Source organism: Barbus barbus (assembly GCF_936440315.1).
Source record: "Barbus barbus genome assembly, chromosome: 40".
NCBI lineage: Eukaryota > Metazoa > Chordata > Actinopteri > Cypriniformes > Cyprinidae > Barbus > Barbus barbus.
Genome location: NC_136718.1, coordinates 9,683,901 through 9,710,442, shown reverse-complemented (window position 1 = coordinate 9,710,442; position 26,542 = coordinate 9,683,901). Strand labels below are relative to the sequence as shown.

The 26,542-nt window shown below is 37.1% G+C and overlaps 1 protein-coding gene across 13 annotated transcripts in view; it reads left to right on the top strand.

The window, feature by feature from the left end:
* The first annotated feature begins 1,555 nt into the window (after positions 1 to 1,555).
* LOC306859154 (regulator of G-protein signaling 20-like) overlaps positions 1,556 to 26,542 on the top strand; it is a 43,062-nt gene continuing 18,075 nt past the window's right edge. For 2 of the 13 annotated variants that reach the window (XR_013783272.1, XM_079400045.1), the window contains exons 1-2: positions 9,862 to 9,946; positions 11,821 to 11,931. Coding sequence is in view for 6 of the 13 variants with exons in the window: in XM_079400045.1 (XP_079256171.1) it covers positions 11,917 to 11,931 (15 nt within the window). In the remaining 7 variants the exon portion in view is untranslated. Of the gene's footprint in view, positions 1,721 to 2,549; positions 2,667 to 9,861; positions 9,947 to 11,820; positions 11,932 to 26,542 lie in introns of those variants that run through there. The other 11 variants (XM_079400041.1, XM_079400039.1, XR_013783269.1 and 8 more) reach the window with 10 other exon arrangements.

Sequence of the window (26,542 nt, the reverse complement as noted above, 5' to 3'; positions counted from 1 at the left end):
TCAAGTATATTAGCATTAACACCAAAGCACGATAATGTTCTTTTATTATAAGTGCACAGCAGTGTTGTCTCCTGTTGCTTTAAATGCTCAAGCACTTTAAAAGCAAGATAGATTGTTAATGGCTGTCAATGAAACAAACAAAAACAAAAATTGAAAGTGATTCCAACATTATCGTTCCTATGTGGCATTGTCATTATCGTTGTGTTGTGGATTCTTTTAAATGATAGGATGATTAAAAAGAAAATATATATATTTTTATCATTAAGCTGTAGTTATCATCCTTGGTGTAAACAGCCTTTACACTCATATTTTGTTCAACCTGAGGTAACATTATGGTTCTCCTCATCAGAGGCAGGTAAACAAAGTCAGAATTCAACCTAATTATGGCTTGAAGTCATTATGTCAGCATTATAATTAGAAAGGAAGGAGGGTGAAAGATTGGTCAATTTCATGTCTCGTAGATTAAAGATGGGGGTGAAGCCGAAGATGACAGGAAGCAGACGACACAATTAGCTGAGCTGCTACTTAAAGGTGGGGAGAGAAAATTGCCTGTAGCTTTAACAACATAGACTATCGTTAATTATACCTAAAATACCAAATGTTTTTTAAAGACATTGTTATTGCTCCCACTAACTAAATGCTCAGCAAAGTAGGTGCTTTTAGGAGGGATAAGCATTTAATCATATGATAAATCAAACTGCGGGCTTCCTAATAGTGTACATGGGAGGGGTTTCAGCCATACAATGAGGCAGAGAGCTTTACTGACACCAAGTGGTCATCACAAGATGTCCCCTCGTAACCCTCAACCACCTCCTATAGTCAGTCTCACCCTGTAACTGCTGAAGTAACAGTGGAGTTTATCAACAGAGATGCAGCACTTCAGATCAGGTCACAATATCTGGTGTAGCAATGCTGTAGGCTACTCTATCAGTAAAACCATGTGGAATCTTGGAATGAAACTGATCTGGATCATTTAAAGTAATCAAACTTATATATTAACACATTTTTTTATACTGAATATTTTTATCTTCAATAATCTTGCAGAAATGCTGTTGAGGGATTTTTGTGACGCGTTGTTCTCCTTAGTGTTTGGCGCCCCCTGCTGGATATTTACACGATTTGTATAAAGACATGATTATAATCTATTAAATAATTATGGTCAGATTAATTCTGTGTAATTTAAAACATCCTATGTCTGATTTGCCGTCAATAAAGTGTTATGTACCTGTAAAAATATCATACATACATTTAAGTTGAGTAGAAGTTATATGAATGCTAGTGTTATTCACATATATTAGAGAGAATACAAAAGGGAAATAATTGATGGCTGCATAAAAGTCAAGTAATGCAAGGCTTAGTCAGGCTTATTCTACGTTTTTGTGACCCCCAAAGTGCTGTTTATGCAAACAGTTGTATTGTTTTAATCAACACATTGTGTACTATATTTCAGCTGCATGATTATAGGAAGATCAACTTGAAAAGTTCCGCTGGAAACGACAATTACTGAGGAAGTCCTTCGTCAATCGACTGAGCAGAACTGTCTAAATCAGCGCATGCGCAATTCATCCCCAGCCTGCCTCCGTAAGGGTGTCGATTCTCAAGCTGGAACATTGGAGGAAAAAAAGACTGTATTTTACCCACAAAACAGCCAAAAAACAAACGGATGTGCTTCAGAAAACGAAACGGCTACCGCCCACCAGATCATTTTAATGCCAAGATTGTAAGTATTGTTATCCTTAGCGTTTTTTAACAGCATAAACGTTGAGTTTGTCAGAGGATGGTGGGTTCTTTCCCGTTTTTTCCCCGAAGAAAGGGTCGTCCTCCGTGAATCCCTATCTTCTGTTTCTGCATTTGTTTTTTGTGCAGTCTAATGGGCAGGAACTTTCTTCTATGGCTTTCCTAGAAACAGAGCTTGAATGTATTCGAGAGAGACTACAGCGAGGAGGTCTCTGCTCGTTTCGCTTCATCAGGATGGGATAGATATGTGTTTGGAAAGCTAAACTGAGTTGGCATCTGTTGTAAGATGTATTTTGTGAGCCCCATGCAGCAGTCGTGCTCCGTGAGTGATGTGTTTTCAGTGTACAGTTATTACAGGAAGACCGGTGTGTGCGCGCGTGTGTGTGTGTCACGGGCATTACAGGTTTGATTTTTCAAATAAAACATTTGCATTCCGGTTTCACCTCAGTCGGTGTTTTAAACCGCTATGCGTTAAGCAGTATGGGCTGATTCGGTTGGTTTGGGGCATTTCGGTGCAACGGAGAGTGAAAGCTAATGCACGGATTATAGCGTTGTATGGGGGGAATATTTTCAAATCAAACATCTAGGAAGTAGCTCAGGTTATCATCTGTCACTGCCTTTGATTTATGCATTTCTATAAATTAACCGCCTATTTTAGGTAAGCAATGAGAATAAAGCCCGAACGTTTTTTTGTGTGTGTATTCGCGTATCGTTTTCGTCTCGAAAGATGTTGTTCTTTGATTTTAGCTGGCCGTGTAGTAAAGCGCGTTCGCGAGGCGCGCGCGGGACCTTCGGGTGAATGAAGTGCGCGTGCTCGCCGCCGCGGTGTCGCGTGGCGGCGCTTTGAACGCGTTCGCGCGTGTCGCTGCGGTACCGGAGGGGAGACACAGCGCGCGTGCAGCTCTGACGTCAGAGCCAGAATTCCCGAGGTAAAGAGATATTTATGTCCAATCGATGACTTTTCTCTGAAGAAGTCGCGCCTGGGTTATTTATGCATGTCTGTTACTCGACGAAATTAAATTGGTCATAGTGGACGCATGTAGCCTTCTTAGTTTGTGGTGACAACAACTAGGACTATATTTAGCCAAAAGAATGACATGTTTTGAAACACCAAGTAAGCTTCCACGTGGGCATGCCAGTCAAACTTTGATATCTGCAGCATCTCTGCTGTACCAGGAATCAGATTTAGTGAGCTTACTTCATTTGTTCCGCGAAGTCACGCTCTTAAGTTCACAGAGAGGGTTGTGTGTGCATGGTCTTTCTTGTAGTAGTGCGTTCTTCTCTGAAAATGTGAGCAGAGATAGAGTGCCCATGACCAGCACATTTGCTTTTCTGAGAAAAACCTGGCTTGTCAGGGAATAAAACCTTGAAATGTAGCTAAACTAAAGTCAGCAACTGAGACCTATTAGTAATGCTATAGTAAGAACCATGTGACATTTTCTTCTTTCTTGTGTTGATGTGTTTCCGATTAAAAAAGCAAGTTTGAGCAAGATAATTACATGGGCTTTTATTTATTTATGTATTTTTAAACGTGTTATTATTTTTAAAATTGTCAGTAGACCTCACAGTCAGACAGTTGTAGTCTGTTTTGGGGGGTGGGACCATAGATATATATATATATATACGTAGATGCCTCATTAGCTACTGTTTCTATGGGCCGCTATACGTAAGCCGTCCGCCATATTGCAGCGGTGAACTTGATGTCATTCACCATAGTAATCACTGAATATTAGAAAGATGCCACAATCCTGCACAGAACTGCTCAACGAACCTACAGTATGGTGAATAACGTCAAAAATACCGTTCCAAGATGACAGCCGCATCTACGTGCATGGAGCGGTCGAATAGGGCATCTATATATGTCTATGGGTGGGACATTCTCGTTCTATACAGTATTTGATTGGACAAAAATCTGTGTAGTGCAGGATGATTCATCATCACCCCCCTCCCCCACATAATGGTCAAAAGAAAAAAGTTTTAAAGGCACAATACGTAAGATTTTTGTTATAAAATATCCAAAAACGACTTGCACAGTGTGATATATTTCACGCAGTTGTGCACTTACGTACATTATCCCAAAAGTTCCCATAAATCCAGAGAAATTCCAATTTTATGTGGTTCGTTTCTGAAAAAAAACATATATAGTATGATTTAATTCCTCATGGAATTATGATTTAGATTATGAAAGTACAATTCACCTCGTAATGTTTAATCAAAATGTCATATATGGATATAATTTAATTCATTTAAACTACAAACTCACATTAATCTGGTTCCACTTTTGAGTGCAATGGCCACATCGCAACATCCAATCAACAACTGATGTTACCGATAATCTTTTACACGTTGATTTATATCAAAATACAAAATTAAAGATATGTTGCTACTTCCATTTCATTGTGACTTCAAAAGAATATGCTCATAAGAGTCAATTATTTTTATCATGAATCACACAACTCCGGTCGTGTTGTATGTTTGTTTTTGCATGCAACTGACGAACAAATAAAAAGACAGGTTTTCTTGATACTATTTCATGGTTCATTGTATTTTATTTAATCAAATTCAATGTAGACTGTAGGCATAAAATTGCTGGAAACATTGTGCTGGTTAATTATTTTTTATCAACTTTTAAAAGTGCACTTATTGATAGCTTGTGAAAGCCTCTAAACGTAAGTTTTGATTACACGGGATTGTTGCACTTTTCCTGTTCAGTGGGTGTAGTGCTTCCGACTGTATGTTTAGGATGTTTAATGTAGACAGGAAATCATACTCTGAGATGTTTTCTCTTTCTGTTTACTCACAAGTACGTATTAAGTACTTTGATATTGAGTTCATCTCTGGATTAAAAATAGATGTCCAATAATATTTAGACAAGCCAATTTAGTCTAATTTTAAATTTACCGACCTCTAAAGACAGAGTTTTATGATATAAAAATGAGCATTGTTTTTGCATATTTTTGCAAAAAAAAAAAAAAAAGAGTTCCAGTAAGGTTTGCAGAGATAGATATCTTTAACCACATCCTATTGCAAGAAAAAGACCAAACTCATTCTGTCTGCTGTATAGGCATTATTCAACAGCAGTTCCTGAATGAACAAAACCAGAGAAAACAGAAAAGCAATGTGACCAGTCACTGGAGCAGAATCCTGAATAAATGATTCCCTTATTCAGGGCCTTCAGGGTTGTGCAGGGTTCATAAGGGGCCAGTCGTTCTCTCTGAAGCCCTAATTCAATCAGAACACCGCTTAGCAAAAACAGCTCCGTTTAAAACAAAAGTGAGTTGCCACTGCAAGTTGCAACCGTGACATTTTTAAGAAGCTGAAGTTAAACGGCTGACGTTATGTTACGGTAGCGTTGTTACGGTGAGTTGTTGTTGCAATAGCTTATTGCTTGATCAGAGACCTGAAACTGTTATTTATTTATTTATTTATTTAGAATAATTACTTTACTTACTTACTTTTGTCATTTAGCAGACGCTTTTGTCCAAAGCGACTTACAAATAAGAAAAAGTAACTAAAACTAAAAAGTTACAACTCTATAAATACTATCTACCCACATATTTAAGAAAATGAAGAAATTAAATAAAATTAACACATGCATATAACAACAACATTTCAATAATAAACATATCAATGAAAAAATTAAATAAAAAGCTACTACTATCCCTTGCCGGTGTCCCTGCCCGGTCGAGTCGCACGGTAGAGTCGATGGTCTTTACACTCTTTGGTCTTCACACTAGGAGGGCTTCACACGACGACTGCCGCGACCGCTGCCGCGGTATAATAACCTTTATTATACCAAACCAACAAATGATCATTTCAATTCAGCTGGACCCACTTTCCTGTTTATCAACTACAAATGGCCAAGCAAGTGCACACACTGACAAGATACACGATACAGTACGAGACCAAACGCGATTTCAGCAACTCTCATCCTAGTAAACAAAATAAGCGTTTCCTAGCAACGGCAAATGCGCTAAACACTGAGACAAGTAAATACACTTACGAGCTGATTTTAAACTTCCGCTGATAGACTGCTTCTCTTAAAGACCACTTCATTACACTGCCTTCTGCTGGCGCTTGAACCCACTTTCCTGTTTATCAACTACAAATGGCCAAGCAAGTGCACACACTGACAAGATACACGATACAGTACGAGACCAAACGCGATTTTTTAGGGTTGGGACATTCTAATTCTAGAGAACATTTGATTGGATGAAAATTTGTGTAGTTCAGTCATGACCTGAATGTGTTTTTTTTTTTTTTCTTTTTGCGTTGATTTTGAAATCAAATGTGTTGCTCAGAATACTAATATGAAAAAGATAGTGAACACGTGTTTCTATTATCTGGCTGAATGCAAACACAAACATACAGAGTGAGCAGTGTAGTTGATTCGTCAATGAATGACTCTTCTGATGTGTTGAACTTTGTGAATGTCGGGGGTGCCGATGTGTTGTAGTTTCAAATTGCACACGAATCACCATCGGTTTTTTGGCTTCTATAGGGAGACTGTTAGATGTAGGCTATTTGTTTGTTTTTTATAAAAATGTTAACTAGTTATAGCAAACGTATTTTATTGGTATTTTTGACAAACTTTGTGTGTAAAGTTGTGATTATTGACCAATAAAGATAAAAAGGGAAGGACTGAGTTGTTAAATTGTCAGAACATTGTCAAAGGGACAAATGCTGTCCAGGAACAACCAAGATTGTTTTTCATGATGCTGCTTGTTTCATGATGAAATACAATGCCGGTATCATTCCTCTGTAAAACCAAGCCTCGACATGAACGTCTTGCTTGTCAAAATAATTCTGAGAAGCATTGTATTCACATTATATGCTGGAGTACAACTTGTTGTTGATAAAATTACGTCAATTTGCAGAGAAGCCAAAAGAACATCTGTGAAACAAACTTTTACATTTTTTAACAAAATTTAAATCCGGACCCATCCTTGATAAAGACAGGCATCATGCACGGTTTTATTGATGGTTTTCAAGGATGAACCAAGTGAAAAATGAAAATGAGACAAAATACTGTCAGGTTTTATTGAATGCGAAGCTTTTGCAACAAACACATCTAATTATATTCCTGTAATCAAATGTCTGGTGTTACAAAAGGTGTTTATATCCTAGCTGTCCATAACCATGTCAGAACAGAACTCAGTTTTGGGTCATGACCCTTCAGTTTACAACCTAAGAATTCAAGTGTACACATAAACAACTTGTGTGAACAAGAGTTTATTGCGCCATTGTTGTTTTGTGGGTTGATGGGAAAGGTTGGATTGCAAGTCCCCAATAGATTAGCATGGTGTCGCTGTAAAAAAAACGGATTTTAAGGAGGAACCATGAGTCACTTGTGTCATTCTTGAGCCATTTCTCTCTCTCTTTCTTTCATCACTCTACTCTTTCATCCTCTTGTCTTCTCTCTCTTTCACAATCCTCATTTCTTTCACTCTTCTCTGTCTGTCACATACCTCTGTACTTCCTGTTTCTATTTGTTTCTATTTCTCTCTTTAAGGAGTCATCAGATTCCCATTTTCCACAAGTTTATATGATTCTTTAGGGTCTTAATGAAAAGTCTACAACATACTTTGGTTAACATTTCTCAATGGTAGTGTAAAACAACACCCTGTTTACCCTGTCAAAAACAGCTCTTTTCACAGCAAGCCGTTTCAATGCATTTTCCTTTAAATGCTAATGAGCTCTGATCATCCCGCCCTCTCCCTCCGGGGGGTGACGCGCAGTTCTCTGAGAGACTGTAAACTTTAGCTGCATTCATCGTGAAACTTGCTAACTAGCACATTATTAGGAAAGGCGATTTGCAAAATTCATTAAAGACCCTTATACTCACTTGTTCTGTAGGAGAGGATCACAAATGATTCGCGCGAACATAAACGCATTTCAGTAGATTGGGGGATGCATTCCCTTCAAAAACAAACAGATGTCGGGAGTAAATGACGACCACTATGTCCATTATTACATCTAACAACAAAACACCTCAATCGCTTAGGAGCCATTCTTGTCTACAACTGCTTCAAAACAATGGCGGATAGCTCACTCGGGGCAGGTCTAAGACGGCCATGTCAATCAACAATCGTGGGAGGGGCCTGGGTACGTGTGACGGCTTGATTTGAAAAAGGGGGTATTATTTATCTGGATTTAAAATAAACACTGGGTGGATTTTTATCATTATAGGGTGTTTGTGTACACACACTTCCAACACGCATTTCAGTTCAAACAACATGTAAAAGTGAATTTTGCATCCGATGACCCCTTTTACACTAAATGTATTTATTAATTTACATTTGCATTCTACGTTCCAATACATCATGTCTTGCAACATTATTTACTCACCCATCTCATGTCTTTCGAAAGCAGTATGACTTCATGGTCACTATTTTCCATAAACAGGCTTCTTCCAAGCTCCAGAAAAAAAATGCAAACAGTGTCATAAAGTGGTGCATACAAGTTTTTTTTTGTAATATTCCAAGCCTTCTGAAGTCATGATTCCTTTGCGTGAGAAATAGATTGAAATTTAAGTCATTACTAACTGGAAATCCCACTCTGTTCTTCAGTCCAAACAGTTTGAGCCATTTCAATGAATCATTGATTCCGTTTATAAAATCAGTTTGAATTATTAATTTATGATTTGGACATGATTTCTGTTTTAGTATTCAACTTACTGACTTGGTGATTCAGTTACAGTGATTCTCAAATTAACAGCTGACTGGTGGGAAGATTATGATGTTAATTACCTCAAGTAGTGATTCAGTCTGTTCCTTTTACAATTCTGTTGTATGTCTTCATATGATCAATTCATGAGTGGAGTCCTATGAACCACTTTTGATTTTAAGAGATAGTTCACCAAAAAATTACAATTCTGTCATTAATTAGTCACCCTCATGTCGTTCCAAACCTTCGATCATCTTTGGAACACAAATTAAGATATTTTTGATGAAATCCGAATCGTTGAAAAAAAAAAAAGTTGTTGTTTTTGTTTTCTTTGCAAACAAAAAGTATTCTCGTAGCTTCATAAAATTATGGTTGAACCACTAAAGTCATTTTAACAATGCCCTTACTATTAATGACATAATTTTCATTTTTTTGGTGAATTATCCCTTTAGATGTTTATAGCAGTTTTGTTGTTTCTGAAACTTGAAAGCTCTATTCTCCATTCTATAAATGCATGGAAAACAGCAACCAGCACAGTCTTCTGAATATATATTTACTTTACTTACTTTACTTTTGTCATTTAGCAGACGCTTTTGTCCAAAGCGACTTACAAATAAGAAAAAGTAACTAAAACTAAAAAGTTACAACTCTATAAATACTATCTACCCACATATTTAAGAAAATAAAGAAATTAAATAAAATTAACACATGCATATAACAACAACATTTCAATAATAAACATATCAATGAAAAAATTAAATAAAAAGCTACTACTATCCCTTGCCGGTGTCCCTGCCCGGTCGAGTCGCACGGTAGAGTCGATGGTCTTTACACTCTTTGGTCTTCACACTAGGAGGGCTTCACACGACGACTGCCGCGACCGCTGCCGCGGTATAATAACCTTTATTATACCAATCTAACAAATGATCGTTTCAATTCAGCTGGACCCACTTTCCTGTTTATCAACTACAAATGGCCAAACAAGTGCACACACTGACAAGATACACGATACAGTACGAGACCAAACGCGATTATTTGTTATGTTCTATAGAGGAAAGAAAGTCATAGAGGAACAGCATAAATGATGACAAAGTATTCATTTTGGGCCAAAAAAATCTTAACTCTGTGTTATTGAAAACCAGTTTGATTATGCCATTTTTCAAGTTTCCAAATACAATTTCATAATATATACATCAGTGAAACATCTCATAGTGTCGGTGGAGAGGCTGGCTAACAAAGACCACTCCCTCTTACTTTGAGCGCTCGTGTTTTTGCCTTCTGTCTCTGCTTTTTCTTACGCATGTCCTCGCCAATGTCCGCTTTTCTTCCCCAGTCTTCTGTTGACCGTTTCCTCTTTTCAAGTGTAGCTCCCCTTCCTCCTCTCTCCTTCACAGTGTCAAAAGGGAAGTAGGAGATTTTGTCTATAGCAGACTCAGCAGTGCCTTTAGTTCCCTACGTAGTCACAAACCCCTCACCAAACGATCTAGTAGGGTTTAGTTGACCTTCCAGAGATATTTATCAACCCCACAAAACCTGCAACCATGTAAGTATCAGTCGGATCTATAGTATTAATAGTTTAATGAGAGTATTGAGGGAAGTAAGATTATATTTGCACTAGTGGTTGTAGAAGTACTATTGCATGCATTAATATGAATATGAATGTTAATTAAATATGATAAATATGAATAAAAGTACAGTATTTAAGACCATATGCCAGTTGTTCATTGGGTCATGGACTGATTGACCTTTAAGCTCACATCTGTGTGTATCTGAGGATGGCACAGGATCGTGGCAGCTGGCTGAACATCTGGGGCTGATTTTATCATGATTTGTGGGCGATTCTTTGGCAGATCTTTATTTCAAGTTTTAGACAAGTTTAGTCAAGCGATGCATGGGGATTTAGTAATGCTCAATATTGGTTAAGTTCTCAAAATGAATTAGATGTACTAGACTTTGATTAGAAGAGTCGATTTGATTTCATGTCATTTGTAAGATATTTTCTGTACTATATGGATCAGAGGATTAGGTGCCATATTTGATTCGATGTGAATGGAAACGAGGCTAATGTGTACTTTGTTGTAAATAGATCAGCCAACAAAACATTGAAAAAAGTATTTTTTTTACTTTTTAAAAAAAAATATGTTCAGCTCTTCCATCCTTGTGAGTGTAGTCTATAATATGCTTTTAACATTCCTCATCTTGTCATCATAAACATAAAGGTAATTGAAAAATCATGGAAGTTCACTGGCCAGAGAATATAGGAGCATTCCAAGCCCTTATTTTGTGGATGTCAAATTAAGCTATGGAAAGCTGAGATGATGAGATGGGCTTCCAGCAGCAAGTACTTTGTCTTTCCACAATGAATATGAGGAAGCTGCATGATGTGACACGATCACAACAAATCAGAACATTTCTGATGTTAGGTTTAGAGTATGTTTGGGGTCAGTAGAGTGTTTTTTGTTGTTGATGTTTTTTTGGGTTTTTCTGTTATAAATTTACAGTTATATTCTGCCAGGTCACATTAAATTGATCAAAATGGACAGTAAAGGCATTTATAATGTTAAAAAATAACTTGTGACCTTTCTATTCATCAAAGAATCCTGAAAAAGTAGGCCTATCACAGTTCACAAATATTAAGCAGCACAACTGTTTATACATTGATATTAATAAGAAATGTTCATATTATTAGAAATGTTCATATTACTAGACTGGAGTAATGATGCTGAACTTTGCATCACAGAAATAAATTACATTTTAAAAAATACTTTAAAAGAAAACAGTTATTTCAAATTGTAATAATATTTCACAATAGTACTGTTTTACTTTATTTTTATTGAATAATTTCAGCCTTGCTGAGCTCGAGCTTTCAAAAGCATCTAAAAATCTTACCAGCCCTAAACTTTTGAACAGTAGTGTAGCTGTAGAGGAGGGATTTGGACCAATGAGACACAAGTCTAACCTTGTTGCATTATTGCTTAATATTTGATTAGGACACAGTGTGAAATATTTTTGTAAGTATGAGTGTTTTGTAAGGTGATTTTTCCATGATTCCTGTGGTGGACTGGCCATCTGTCCAGGGTCTTTACTTGCCTTGAATTTATTTTGTTGAAAATGTTTTTATTTTAATCTCCCCTCAACAATGATTAAAAAACCTAACGTTTCACATTCTGCTACCATATGCTCATTTTAGTAGATGATTAAACTTAACATGCCTGACTGAATTAGCCTAATTCATAAAACACAAAGTCGTAGATTTAATTGTGGGCATTTGCTTGATGTGACTAATATAAAGTATGTTTCTCTTTTTCTCCCTCACCGTTCTCTCTCCCTATATGTGTGTCTGTGTGTGTCTTACTGTTGCCCTGTTTGTGTGTTCCTGTGCTTTCTGGCCTGTGCTGTATGTGTTTGTGTGTGAAGGAGAGGTCCGCGGCCAGCGGGGGGATGACATGCATGTGTCCAGGCATTTAACATCATTGAGGATTTTAAGACTAGTAGGCTGCCCTCCGCCAAGCCATGATGGACATTCTGGTAAATGGCCTTTTTCTTTCATTGCTGTTTGTGTTTGAGGTGTTTTTGTGGTGGTTTAGTGGATTAAAGAGTGTTTTGATGTGCTTTGTCCATTTTAGTTACTGTGATGTCCTGATAAGGTACTGACGAACACTATTTGATGTATTCAAGTCCACATGGAATTGCACTCTTAAAAAATGGGGTTGCAGTGATGCCATAGAAGAACCGTTTGGGTTCCCCAAAGAGCATTTCAGTGAACAGTTCTTAAAAGAACCATTTTTCTTAGTTTAAAGAAACCTATTTCCACTATAAAGAACATTTTGTGAAATGGAAAGGTTCAATGGAAACATAGATACCAGTAAAAAAAGAAAAAACCTTTACTTTTAGAGTGGAATTGGAAATTCCCATTTCTCTCATGTTGTTTCAAACCTGTATGAATTACTTTCTGTGGAACTTGGAATATATTTTGAGAAAATGCAATGGAAGTCAGTGGTCACCAAAATTTGGTTACCAAAAGTCTTTAATCATCTTTTGTATTTTTTGTTTTGTGCAGAAGAAAGGTAACAACAACCTGAGGGAGACTAAATGATGACAGAATTTTTGTGTGAACTATTCCTTAAAGTGTTTTGGATAATTTGATAAAGCTACCAATAGGATTGAAACACTTCCAGCTCAGTCTACAGCACTTTACCAACTCCGTTCCAGAGGTTTTCCCTCCAAAATCATGGCAGAAAATGTGAAACATGTTTGCAGACGCCATCTGGACTTGGTTAAACCCATATATCAGCAATCCTCCTTATGTTTAGTATTATTTGTTTTCTTTTCTTCACTAACTATGCTTTTTGTGTTTAATACTTGAGAAAAGTATTGTTGTAATTGCTTGAGTTGTTTGTTCTCTTCACTTCACCTCTTGCCTCCTCTTCTCTCCTCTCCTCACATCCCATCTACTCTCCTCTGCTTTGTTATCTTCTCCTTATTAATCTTCTTTCCTTTCTTCTTGCCTGCTTTCCTATTGCACACACAAACACACACCAATTAGAACCTCCCATAAACTTATTTCAAGTGAGCCTAAATTAAACCATTTATAATTACTACATCCCTAAAGACATATTTTTGAATTTTAATTTAAGCTCTAGAAAGTAATCATCACATTTTAAATGTTTTTCTAAATTCCTGTCATTTTGAAAAATGTGTTACTCCTCAAAATCACACACATGCTTTCTTTGTTAGTCTTGTTCTCTCAATGCTCCCTGAACAGCAGAGATGGATGGAGAACAAGAGATCCAGAGATTTTCATCAAGAGACAAAGACTGCTGGAAAGCTGAGACAGCATTAGAGACAGAAAGGAGAAGTCAGCAGAGGGAGAGAGTGATAAGTCACATGATTCATGGCCAGTCTGCCATGGCATCTGGATAAAGTTAGAGGAAAGCAAGATTTAGATCTAAAAGCAGACAAGCAGACAGACATTCATTCTATTTGTGTGCGTGTGTGTGTGCGTGTGTGTGTGTGTAAGGGAGTTTTCCTCTTGTCTTTAACAGCACAGAGCAGCTTACTCATATCTCCAGCAGTTTATTTAGTTGCACATCATTCTGCAGAGCTCCTCCCCGCTCCATACACTAAAGTTTGACTCAAATATTTATATATATATAAAGCCGAACATCAGTGCACATTCTTTCTCTACCTCCCCCTCCGCTGGGTTAAGTTTCTTGCCCTCAGGAGATCCCTGAGTTTCTCACGCTTGATGCCAGGTTGGGGGTGCTCTGTGCTCTCAAGCCTGTTGGTTTTGATACTTCTTTTAGAAAACAAGCGGCTAGGTCTTTTTTTAAAGGAATGGAGGTGGTGTAGCCCAGTGGATCTGGGCTGCTTTCCAAAAAGCTCCAGGTTCCAGTCTTACAAGGATTGATTCTCGGTCACCATGTTGGTGTGCTGTAGTAATCTTGCATGAACATTGTACGCTATGTTTAGAACAGAATGCTAGCGTACTGCAGTATACACTGTATACTGAGACGTTTTCTTAGAAGAATCATGTGGTCAAGGTTTAGATGGTTAGCATGACCCTGTTAGCCCCTGCAGCTAGATGTCATTGTTATGAACAAATGGGTCCACCTAATGATTCCAATATACCTCCTCCGGCATATTTGATTTATGACAAATGATGGCTTATGTAAATATGGCCATTAATGACTTTTAAATTGTTACATATAATGTTAAATAAACAACGCTATCGATTGTGAAATTAATTATTTCCTATTTTAAGGTGAGGGCATATTTACCTTTGTACAGCGAAATTCCACAGGATAAATGCAGTCGTCTCAATAGGAATCAGTGATCTGGAAATTCTTATGAGGGATGCATGAGGCAAAACATTTTCCCAGACGGATTCCCAGACGAATCGGTGTAATATTGGGCAATGGACCTTCTTTTCCTGCAAAAAATCACTAATGTGATCACACCTTTAAGCTTCTTTTCACACAACAATAGTTTACTAATTTAATGCCATGTGAAAATGCGTTAGTGCATGCATATTAGTGAAATTTTGTTGAAATTTAACAGGTAAAAAAGGTCCATTGTCCATTGTCAGTAGTGTAGACATGTATTAAGCACAGCTCACAGAGAGTCTTTCAAGCCACATTTTTGATGGTCAAATTTGCTGTTTGATGGTCAACACAGCAAAATTGTGTGACCATCTTTTTTCTGTTCTTTCTTCTGCTCTGGAAGCTCCTGTCGTCAAGTCAAATTCATTGTGTGTGTAAACAAACTTGGTAAAAAAGCTCTTTCTGACTTCTGACTTCTATGTAGCAAAATCTACATGGGCGTAAGCTCGGGTGAGAAGTGATGAACACAGAAGTGCAGAGGAGAGAGCACCAGTCACAAATTAGAAGTGCAAAATGTGGATTTGTAAAGAAAAACGTTGGAGGATTTCAATAAAAGCCAAGAGGAGACTGGTTTTCCTTTGCTGTAAACTAAATTGGTTCTCGTGAAACTAGCATATTATCATCGGAGCCTATGCTATGCCTATGTCCCACGTCATTTGCTGGAACACCACTCTCTCATTAACGTGTGTACGACAGTTAGCAGAAGCTACACTCTAAAAAATGCTAGGTTAAAAACAACAAAACTTGGGTTATTTGTAGGGCTGGGTATTGTGACCAATTCTGCGATTCGATTCTTATTTTTATGGTTTCGATTCGATTTCGATTCAATATCGATTAGCTATCAATATTTCATTTAAAATGTTAGTTTTGCAGACATGGGATCCATATTTTGATATAAATGCTGGTAACTGAAACTCTCCTACTTAAGTTTATTACTGAAATACACATCTACATTAATAGGGTGCACACAGTTGTTTTTTTCCCGAATCGATATCGTTGCGTTAAACTGAAGATCGATTAAAATCGGAGAATCAATATTTTTTACCCAGCCCTAGTTATTTGACAACCTAGCGCTGGGTAAATATCGGACAGAACACATGCTGGGTTATTTTGACCCAGCTGGTTGGTTTAATGTTTTTACCCAACCTGCTGGGCTGTTTTATTTAAATGAACTATTGTTTAAAAATTATTATATTGCTGCCTTAAAATGGGCTGGAACTTAAAAATCACACACAGAATTAATAGAGGCAACAGCAATAATCAAAAGATAAACATTTATTAAGCAAGAACATGGACAAAATACAAGACAAATTGAATTTATTTAGTAGTATTACATACATTTAAACTCGTTTAACAAGCATTTTAGAGATAAAAACGTAACATTTAAAAGCAGCATTTTAATTTAAGTGTATCCAACTGTTCTCTGTAATTGCTTTTTACCGAAATGGTGCTAATTCGCGTGCTGGTGTGTCGCTGAAATCTGAGCCGGTGAAGGGCTGGTGTTCGTGGGGGGAACTGCGAACTTCAGAACGCGGTCTCGCATTTCACTCGTAGCTGAAAGATGCCGTGACTAGCTCCATAACCTCCCCTTAATCAAACAGTACTGAGATTAGAGAACATGTTTTAACATCAAACTAAATTAAACTCAGTATTATAATGAATAAAATTAATTTATGTTATGCAAAGCAAAAGGCGTTTTAATCATGCGAAGCGACCGCTCCTGACGCGGCTGACTGATTCGTCCTTATGTTGTGTTGTGTAAAGTAATATAATTTACAGCACTGGTAAGACTTTATAAATGAAATGAAATGTATACAAACCATTATTTTGCTGAAGAAGTGCACCAAATCGGCGCCGGCGCCAACAACTCTCTCCTGTAGTGGATGCAAAAAGCCCACGATCTGACTGCAAATCAGCAGCTGGATTGTTTCTTTGGAGACAAACTCAACCTAGCAGTTGTGTAGAAAAATAATCCAGCATTAAAAATCACCCAGCAGCATAGGTACTGAAAATCTACCCAGCACCTGGGTAAAATTTTTTTTAATTAAAATAACCCAACAAGCTGAACCCAGCATTTGGGTTAAAAAAATAAATAACCAAGCACCTGAGTAAAAATTATAAAAAACAACCCAATAAAATGACCCAACAATCTGAACCCAGCATTTTGGGTTAAATAAAAAAATAACCCAGCACGTGGGTAAAAATATAAAAAACAACCCAATACAATTACCCAACAGGCTGAACCCAGCATTTTTAGAGTGTAGAGATTATGGTTTATAAAGTTTTAAATATGGATATTTTTATTACACAAACACATCAGTTCGCTTGAGCAGGCCTTTATTAACCCCCGGGAGCTGTTTGGAGTACTTTTTATGATGGATGGATGCACTTTATTGGACTTCAAAATCTGAACACCCATTCACTTCCATTATAATGCTTGGAAGAGCCAGGACATTTCTAATATAAATCAGATTGTATTCCTCTGAAAAAAGAAAGGCATAGGGTGAGTAATTCATGGGGTTATTTTTATTTTTAGGTGAACTATCCTTTAATGTCAATATTACCAGATTCTGACTTGTAAAAAGTGTTCATGTCCCTAAAGAATTCATCATTAGAACTTGTACAGAAAACATACACAAACACTCCAGACTTGGAAAATGTCTAATGTTTTACTAAAAAAGCTAAATAAACTTATTTAACTTGTTATCAATAACAGCTTTGTCCATTTGATTACTCCAGCTGAGGTTGTCATCTAGTAATTACGGTAATTGCGAAATGGCATGAATGAGTGTTAAAGCTTCTGTTGTATTCTTTTCAATGAAATCTTTATTAGCAGTTGGGCTGGGCGATAATTCGATAACGATAATTATCGCGATATAATTTTCTCGATAAAACGATATGAAGAGTTCGATAAATGTTCGATATAATGTTTATGCACCAAAAGCGGAACGAAACAGCGTGACTCATTTGAATCGCGCCACACGGAGCGTTTATCCGCTAGGAACACAGTTCAAACTGCTGCGTAGCGTGAGCTCACTGGACTCGGGCACGCGAGCACTAAACAGCACTGTGAGATCCAGTGTGAAGCGCTTGAATTCAGCGGTGAACACAAATGACTCGTGATTTAAACTAGTTCAGAGCCAAACAGGAAAAGCACTGTGTGCAACAAGACAGTCAGAAGGCTTTCAAGTCTACACCTCGCCATCATTTACCATGGATTTACTGTAGTAACACTCACTGCACCATGGTATTGTGGCAGAAATGTGGGATATTTACATTGAATTTTATTACATGAGTAATGGTGTATAATTATAGTATGTATTTGTGATTAAGCTATAGCATGTGTGTATTATACTGAATGTTTTTAGACTACTGTTTTTCATACAAATAGGCTACCTAAAAACCATATAGTTATATTTTTTACCATGCTATTGATGTGTTATATGTGGTTTTTACTGTGTTTATCATGATTTAAATGTATGCTACTATGGGAGACCAATGCTTAATAATAAAAAAAAAATGTTGATTTTGATAATGAACAAAAATTTACCTCTGCATCCTAACTCAAGCTACTATCAAATGTGCATTTCTAAGAGACAAAAAAGGTTTATAAAAATAAAAAAGTATTATTATTACTATTATGATATTAATATTATTAATATTATCAGGCAACCCGAACCGGTTTCTTGATTTGAACCAATATCACTCATTAGAACGTGCAGCAACTAAGAAATTATTTTTTCTAGCTAGATATTTATTTTAAGGAAAATTAATGGTCTGGTTTCTTCTACTTTCACTTTGGAGCAAAATTCTGGCTTTAAACTTGAACGAAATAAAGATTTGGCATTTATTGTGATAATTATCGATATCGACTGATATGAAAAAAAATTATTGTGATAATTGTTTTGGCCATATCGCCCAGCCCTAATTAGTAGTAATGTGCATGCTAGCAGCTAACCGTCAAAGAAACTCTTAAACATTTTAAATTTGGTTTCATATTGAAAAGCGAACTGATGTCACCCAGTTTGCCCAATCAATAGTTGGGTGAGTTTGCAACGTGAGCGTTTCTGCTCAGCCTCATGCTGTAACCTCCAAACAAATGTGACAGTTCTGTCATGTGACAGAGTGAAAGAGAAGCTACAAATATAGCTCTGTGTTGCTTTAAATGGCTGTAATGTGTGTTTGCAGTGATTCAAGTCCAAAACGTAGACAGTTCTTTGTGGGCCGCTGCTCTGCTGCGGTTGCTCTTCAGTGAAACCACTTCCTCTTCTCATTGTTTCTCTGAGGCAGCTCCCTCTTTTAAACTCTTACTTTCATAGACCACTAATGCTTTTCTGAATCTTGCACTGTGTTTTGGACATCTTAAGTCCTTGTTTTGCTTTTAACTAACAAATATGGAGTGGTTTACTTATGTCACCGGCAAAATAGAATTTAAATTCTCTTCACATGTTGATTTCATATATAAGCACAGATATAAGACACCCTAAAGATTCAGGACTAGTACAGTTAATGATCGCTAGTATGAAATAATGTATCATGGGATGGCATGTGAGGAGATCATCCACCATTGATGGGGAAAGAGGCTGACAGCACTGTTTCTCTTCCCATTGAGTTTCCAGCAGGAAGTAGAAATACTGTTAGTCTTTTTTCAGAACTGGTGGATCCGTGAAAGGCCCCTTTAGTCTTAAAGAACTTCCTAACTTAATAAAATCAAGCTCTTTATTCAGTCGCCAGCTCAGACTTGCTGTAACTGTAACAGTTATAGTTCACATTTGCCTTGTTTTCTCCAGGGGTCATGACCTTTTGATCCCCTATAACAGGGCTGTCCAAACTCGGTCCTGGAGGGTCGGTATCCTGCAGAGTTTGGCTCCAACTTGCCTCAACACACCTGCATGGAGCTTCTAGTATGCCTAGTAAGAGCTTGATTAGCTGCTTCAGGTGTGTTTAATTAGGGTTGGAGCTAAACTCTGCAGGACACCGGCCCTCCAGGACCGAGTTTGGACAGCCCTGCTCTGTAAGCTACCAGGAGAGGGGCTGTTGTATTGACTCACAGAGGAAGCTGGTACATGTTACGGACTGCAACCATGGGCACAGGACGCTTCTGCTTTTTAATGTCAACTCTTTGAAGTGGCACATGGTAGCTCACAAGTCACTCAAGTGATGTGTGATTGTTATTAGCAAACACTGGTATGACAGAAACCTCAGCTTCTCATCATGTAAACTTGAGTAAATAGCGAAAAGTTGCTCAAACTTTTTTGCTTTTCTAATGTCAAATAAAACTATTCTGACCTGCTATTCTGATATTTCTATTCAGCAAGGATTAAAAAATATGAAGCAGCACAACTGTTTTCAACATTGTTAATAATGCTGTAATAATTGATGATACGAAGAAATGATTATTGTGCAGCACATCAGCATATTAGAATGATTTCTGAAGGATCATGTGACACTGGCGTAATGATGCTGAAAATTCAGCTTTGCATCGCAGGAATAAATTACATTTTACAATAGGTCTATATTAAAACAGAAATCAGTATTTTAAATTGTAATAATATTTCACAATGTTATTGTTTTTTACTCAATTTTTAATTAAATAAATTCTGCCTTGGTGAGAATAACTGACTTATTAAAAAAAAATATAATAATAATAGAGTTTCTCACCAAATGTAGTGTATTATCGCATAGTAGATATATAGTAGATTGATAGTAGATTATCGCAGCGTGTTTTACAAGAAAATAATATTTTAGTCTTTCTATTTGAAAATTGAAATTTAATTTGATATGTTACTTGCTATTTCTTTGTAATTATTTGTCAAATTTACTAGCAATTTCTGAGTGAAAATTGTACATTAATCCTACACCAATTTTTTTTTTTTTTTTTGCTGAAATGTCCAAATCTACATCTTGAGGATACTGTACATTTAAACAGGATGTGTTAGATGAGCAAATAGCTAACTTATTCAGCTGTGTTGAACCGAACCGTGTTATCTGATGAAGGGGGCATGCGAGACTGTGCACGGATGTTAGCATGAGCGTTAGTTGAGGTGTTGTGGACTCATTGCTTGTCAGGACATCTGGTTTGAACTGGTGAGAGGTGAACGTCTAGAAAGAGGAAGAGGTGGCAGCTGACTCATTAGATTTCAAGCGCCGTGTGCCACTTACAACATCTGAAGAGTTACAACACTTCCTCTCCTCTCCTGTCCCTTTATCTCTTTGTCTTTTGGGCTCTTCACACTTGAAACTTGTCATTGTAAACTCTGGTTAAACGGTAATACTGGGTTCTTCTGTGCACTTTCATACTTTATATGTGGAAACCCTGAATTAATGTTTTATTTGAGTCAATCATGATGGGAACTCTGTATGGAAAAGTGACAATAAATCGTTAACTGGAATATTTAAAGAGAACTAACTAAGTTAATATTTATATAATTTTAATTGATATTTAAATAAATATTTAATATTCTAATCAATGGCCAGTGTGCAAGTTCAGTGCAAAGCATTATGGTGCTCTTGATGGTTTTTATAGTTGAGGTCTTAGTTTCCCGTGAGACTGCACAAAATGAGCCGAAATTTACAGTGGGATCTCCATACAAGGACATCAAACTACAGCATAACTCCGGCGAATACTTACTGCAGCTCCTGGTATTAAAAATATCTGTTGACCAAATATACTATTTGTGTGTGATAATACTATGTGGCTGTTATTTCACACAGGGTTTTTGGCTTTTTAATGATAGTTGATGATTTAAGAGAGAATGTACATGTACTTTTAGTTCACAGATATCTATGCTGAAGTAGATTTGTGTGTGTGTGTGTGTGTGTGTACATACATACAGTAAGTGAAGTTATGAAAACTCATTCTCTTTGTTCAACTGGGAGCTTGAGTTTCAGAGCCTGTTAGAACAAGATCAGAGTTAGCTAATTCTTTTTTCTTCTGTGAAATTTTCTGCCGTTTTTCTGTGTATAAGAAGTAACTTTGTCACACATTAAGACCCAGTCTGATTTTCAGGCCTCATTTTTAGAATCTGTGACCAATTCGACTTCGCCTGAGCACTATTACATCTCTCTTTTGGCTGAGAACATCGGCTGAGAGGGAATTCCTCTGAAGTATTGTTAAGGCTTTTTGCACCAGTGGTATAGCTGTCTGACATTTGCCCACGTACCTTTAACCTTTGACCTTCCTTGTACTGGACACCAAATTCCCCCCTGAGGTGCGGCAGGTCTGACTCATACAGAGAGCGCCAGCACTAAGAGTACCATTTTCTTGGCAAAGTGAGATACCCGTCTCAAATATCAGAGAGTGTGTTTTCGCTTGTTTTGTATGTAAACTACATGTCTCTGCCTGTTTGAAGAATCGTGCAGCATTGCATTTTAGTGAAAACTGCTGAATTAATTCAAAACCTCATCAAGCAGTGCAGTAAATACCCACTTTTTTAAGCGGCCTTGGAACTACTGTATATTTCCCATTCATTTTCTTTATAGGCATTTACAGTTTAAAGTTAGGCATTTAAAGTTTAAAAGTTTAAGCCTTAAACCATAAATTAATCGCAACAGTACCAATAGGAATGCTGACAGAATACTTTGTCAAGATGTATTATAATTCCTTGAGTCTCAATTATGCAGACTGAGACAAATATTGCTGCTAATGTGACAAGAAATAAAAATGTGCAACAAAAATTTAAAGAAATCAAAATGGACATTTTGGAAAAAAAAAAAAAATGTGTATATATATATATATATATTTATTTTTTTTATTTTTTCCCTAAATGATTCATCCATGCACATTTTGACAGCTGTGAAAATGTAGCTACATACCCTCTTGTTAGTGTGCAGCACTGTTTCATGCACGTAACAACAAACTGCGTGAGCCAGAATGTCTGATATACAAACAAATGACTCTTACGAACTGGTTCTTCTTAACAAAACATGACAAAAGTTTCACAAAACAGCCTCAAACTCGTTGAATCAGACTCGGTTGTTCATTCAGAGCTGTTGCAAGAGTTCATGACTGACTCCCTGCGAGTCATTTTGCAGTTATGTCTGATTCAAATGGAATCAGTTTAGGTTCCACATCAGGTTCATGATGGGTTTTTCATATTTCAATGTATAAACTTGTAACTATAAATTCATTTGGTCCTTAAATGTTTCATTTAAGGAGTTGGTGGTTTTCTAGCCTGGTTTTTTTTTTGGCACACACGGAGCAGTTATAGGAGGGCGGTCACAGCTTTCTCTTTAACCATTGTGTAATCATGTGTACATACTGTATGTGTGTGTTTTAGAGCCTGTTTTCATTTGTCTACATTCGGCATGAATTTAAACAAGCCTCTCGCTCTCTGACTCGGTCCTCTAGCGCTGATCTGTGTGTGATTATTATGAGGGAATAATCACACAGATTAATTCTCAAATGAGCTCTTAATTGCTTTAAGCCCCCGGGCATGAACAGCAGAGCTTTATTTAGTCCTCCATCACCAGAGCAACGCCACCCAGAGAGACACGTCCCAGCATGCCTCCATTCCGGTTCTCACTCTCAGAGATTCTGCTTCTGCCATGTGCTTTACAAGGGCCCCGATGACACTGGAGCTCCCAGCGGCCTTTATCACTTTTACACCACATCCATGTCTCTCACTCACACTTTTAACCTCCCCTCTATTTCTCATCTGCACAAATACATTTCCTGTGGGTTGTATTTCTGTATAGTGTTACTTCATTCAAGTGTTTTGTTAAACTAGACATTTATGATATATGTCATCTATAAATATAATTATTATTATTTTTTTCATGATAAAAAGTTTTTTTTTTTTATGAATTTTTATTACATATCACAAAAATGTATGTGGAGTTGCACCACATGACATTTTACATGACAGTTTACACATCTTAATGATTATTTTCAAATGTTCTTAAATATATTTTTCAAGCTTTTACAGCTTGAATTAACCTTGTCTTGTCATTAAACAGTCAAGTTATGTAATATTTTAAGATACTTATTTACCTTGACACACAGGCCCTGTTTACATCTGGTATTAAGAAGTGTTTTTGTGAATCCAATCAAAAGGGAACAACGGGGTGTAAATGGGGTATGAAACAGTTTGCACTTGTCTACTTTCAACTACTATTAGAGGTACTGAAAATGCATTTGACTGGATTCGGAGTGTATTCAAATGTATTGAACAGGCACAAAAGACAACCTCCTCTCTGCCCCTAATTCTTAAACTTTTTATGTGCTTCAGCAACACGTCCCCATAACACCAATCGACAGCGTAGTTTTAAAGTGACGTGACATACAGCCAAGTATGGTGACCCATACTTGGAATTCGTGCATTTAACCCATCCAAAGTGCAAACACACAGCAGTGAACACGCACACCGTGAACACACACCCGGAGCAGCCATTTATGCTGCGGTGCCCGGGGAGCAGTTGGGGGTTCGGTGCCTTGCTCAAGGGCACCTCAGTCGTGGTATTGAGGGTGGAGAGAGCGCTGGACATTCACTCCCCCCACCTACAATCCCTGCCGGCCCGAGACTCGAACCCGCAACCTTTGGATTGCGAGTCCGACTCTCTAACCATTAGGCCACGACTTCCCACTTCCCATCTGATAGTTTTGTGACTATCAGAACAGAAATGGAAACTGCTGCTCTCTTTATCATTTTTATTGTCTTCATTCATGTTCATATGTAAATTACGAGAGCTTATTTTGCAATATTTGATCAAATGATCAGAAAAAAAACATACATACACCTGCCCGTAGACCCAAAGAAATCAAGAAAGTTATCAAAAGTTAGACAAAAGAGATGGAAACTGGTATGCGTCTACCTTGTCTACTTGTGACCCGATTGACCAAATTGACCATTTTATGCATATTTTATGCATATTATACATATTTCTCCATTTTGGTTGGAGCACATGGCACAGCCCCTGAAAAGAACTGGCATCGAGTTACCAAAATTTGTTTTGATTCCTGCATTGGGATTTGTGTCTCAAGAGAAACCTGGAAGAAAGCGGCATACGTTCTTGTCTCACATCTACTCACTTTCTCTCTTGCTTTGTGTATTGCACCCTCTCACTGTGGGTCAAATGGGATGGTATTTGGGGTTGCCAAGACTTGACCAAATCCCTCCTAACAGGAGTGGAGGGAGGGTTAACAAGATTAGAAAGGACTGAGCTGCCACTGTGCTTCCAATGCACATGCATTTGTGTCTTCATATTTGGACGAAGCATATATAAAATAAATACATAAAGCATGTTATGGTTTACATGCCGTTCATTCTGCGGTGCTTAACGCAGTTGTGTAGATCTGTGTTATATCCCTGTGTAGTCTGTTGAGGAAACTTTGATTGCATTGAGCAAAAGAAGAAGAAAAGAAAAAGACGCAGACTAAACAAAAACACAAATGTTTTCAAGACCTCATTTGAGACTGTCATTGTGCAACGCTAAAAAAGCAAACAGGAGAGGCGTTTAATACAGACAGAATCTCCGGAGGGAAATACAACACCACGCGCCGTGAGAACGAAGGGACGGGGGAGGATTTATCTCTGGTTTCTTTGACAGTATTTGTGAAGTGTGGAGTGTGTTGTCAAAATTTCTGGCCACCACTGACCCTGGCGCAGAAAATAGCTCTCCAGCAAAGAAAAAGAGAGCTGAAGAGGGGAGGATGAATGGGGGTCTGCCAAAAGCTAAAAATACCTCAGGCTGCTGCAGCCATCTTTACGGTGGAGAGAATTTCACGCACGAGGGGGAATGAGGAGAGAAGTTGTGAAAACTTTCAGAAAAACCAAATGAAAGTCAGGAAAGGAAAACAGCGAGGGAGTAGGTGTTGAGGGGACGTCTCCTCCTGTCTACTTTACAGCCCATTGAAGGCTGAGAGAAAAGAAAACAGAAGATAGTTCATTGTAGCTGCCTGGTAACTTGGTTTGTTTGGTGGACTGATAGAAACAACGCAGACACCTTTGACTAATACATTAGAGGTGCATTACATAATTGTTTTGTTTGTTTCTCTTAGGGATACATGGTATATTGGTATACCATATTGGTCGATATTAGAATTTGCTATTAGATTTATTTAATCTTTTTTTAGGATTAGATGTCCTTAGCCGTATTGTAATGCACACTTAAAGTTAATCTTTAAAAACTACATTTAACAGTGTTATTACATTATTAATCTTTAGCAGGTATGTTTTCATACTGTATATTACACTGTTGTGATGCCTAAATTCACTTCAATTCAAACAATTGCTTCTAGTTTTTGATGCTTTATTTTTATTTAATTAGATAATTAATTATTATAAATGCATGTTATTGATCTTATTGTGAAAGATTTCAGTGTTTCATTATAAAAATGAAAATAAATTGTCGTAATTTTTCTTCCGATAAAATTTTTCTGGTGACGTATGTTGACGTACGTCCAATCGTTTAGTCTGCTTAAACCCCGCCCCTTTCTTACAATCAACTGCAAGCTCACATTCACATCTGCCTCCATTCAATCAACAACCGTTGGATTAAACCAAGTCCCCTACATTTTTTCGTAATTTTGATAATCCATTACACTTTGACGTACATTACAATATGGCAAAAAAAAAGATATGTCACGACTTCCTTTTCATTATAACTTTATCAGTTGTCTCCCAGAACTGAATTATTCAGAATAATATTAAGTTCCTCATAATATTCACTTTTTCGTAACAGTTCTTGTTGACTGCTTTATACTGGCACCTACTTGTGTGGATGAAGCATTACACATTTTTAAAAATAAAGGTTCATTATTTGCATTGAAGAATCTTGAACATTCATGGAACCTTTCCAGTATCCACCTTTTTCTTCAACACGGGAGTAAGCCTATGGGCAAGTCTTCCTGTTCATTAGCCTCTATAGGGAAATAACGAGAGGAAAAACAACGTGCAGTAAATGGTAAAACTGTTTGTACTACAAAACCAGTGTGTTAATAATTAAGATAATACATTTAAATAATAATAATAATAAAATAAATATGGTAAGAAACAATGATTTTCAATATCAAGCTTCAAAAAGAGCTGTTTTGTACAGCTAAAAATAGCTGGACGTGGATGAGACCAGAAGATAGACGCATCGAATTTACAAATGACCGCACCCACTCTTACTGGAAGAAAAAAGTGGGTATAAAAAGTTCTGTATAGTGAGAAAAGGTTCTTAATATTATTAAAATTATTATTTTTTTATTTTAAATTATTATTTTCAGAAATGTTGGCACCGATAGCTTTGTGGTTATTGGACCGACATATAGC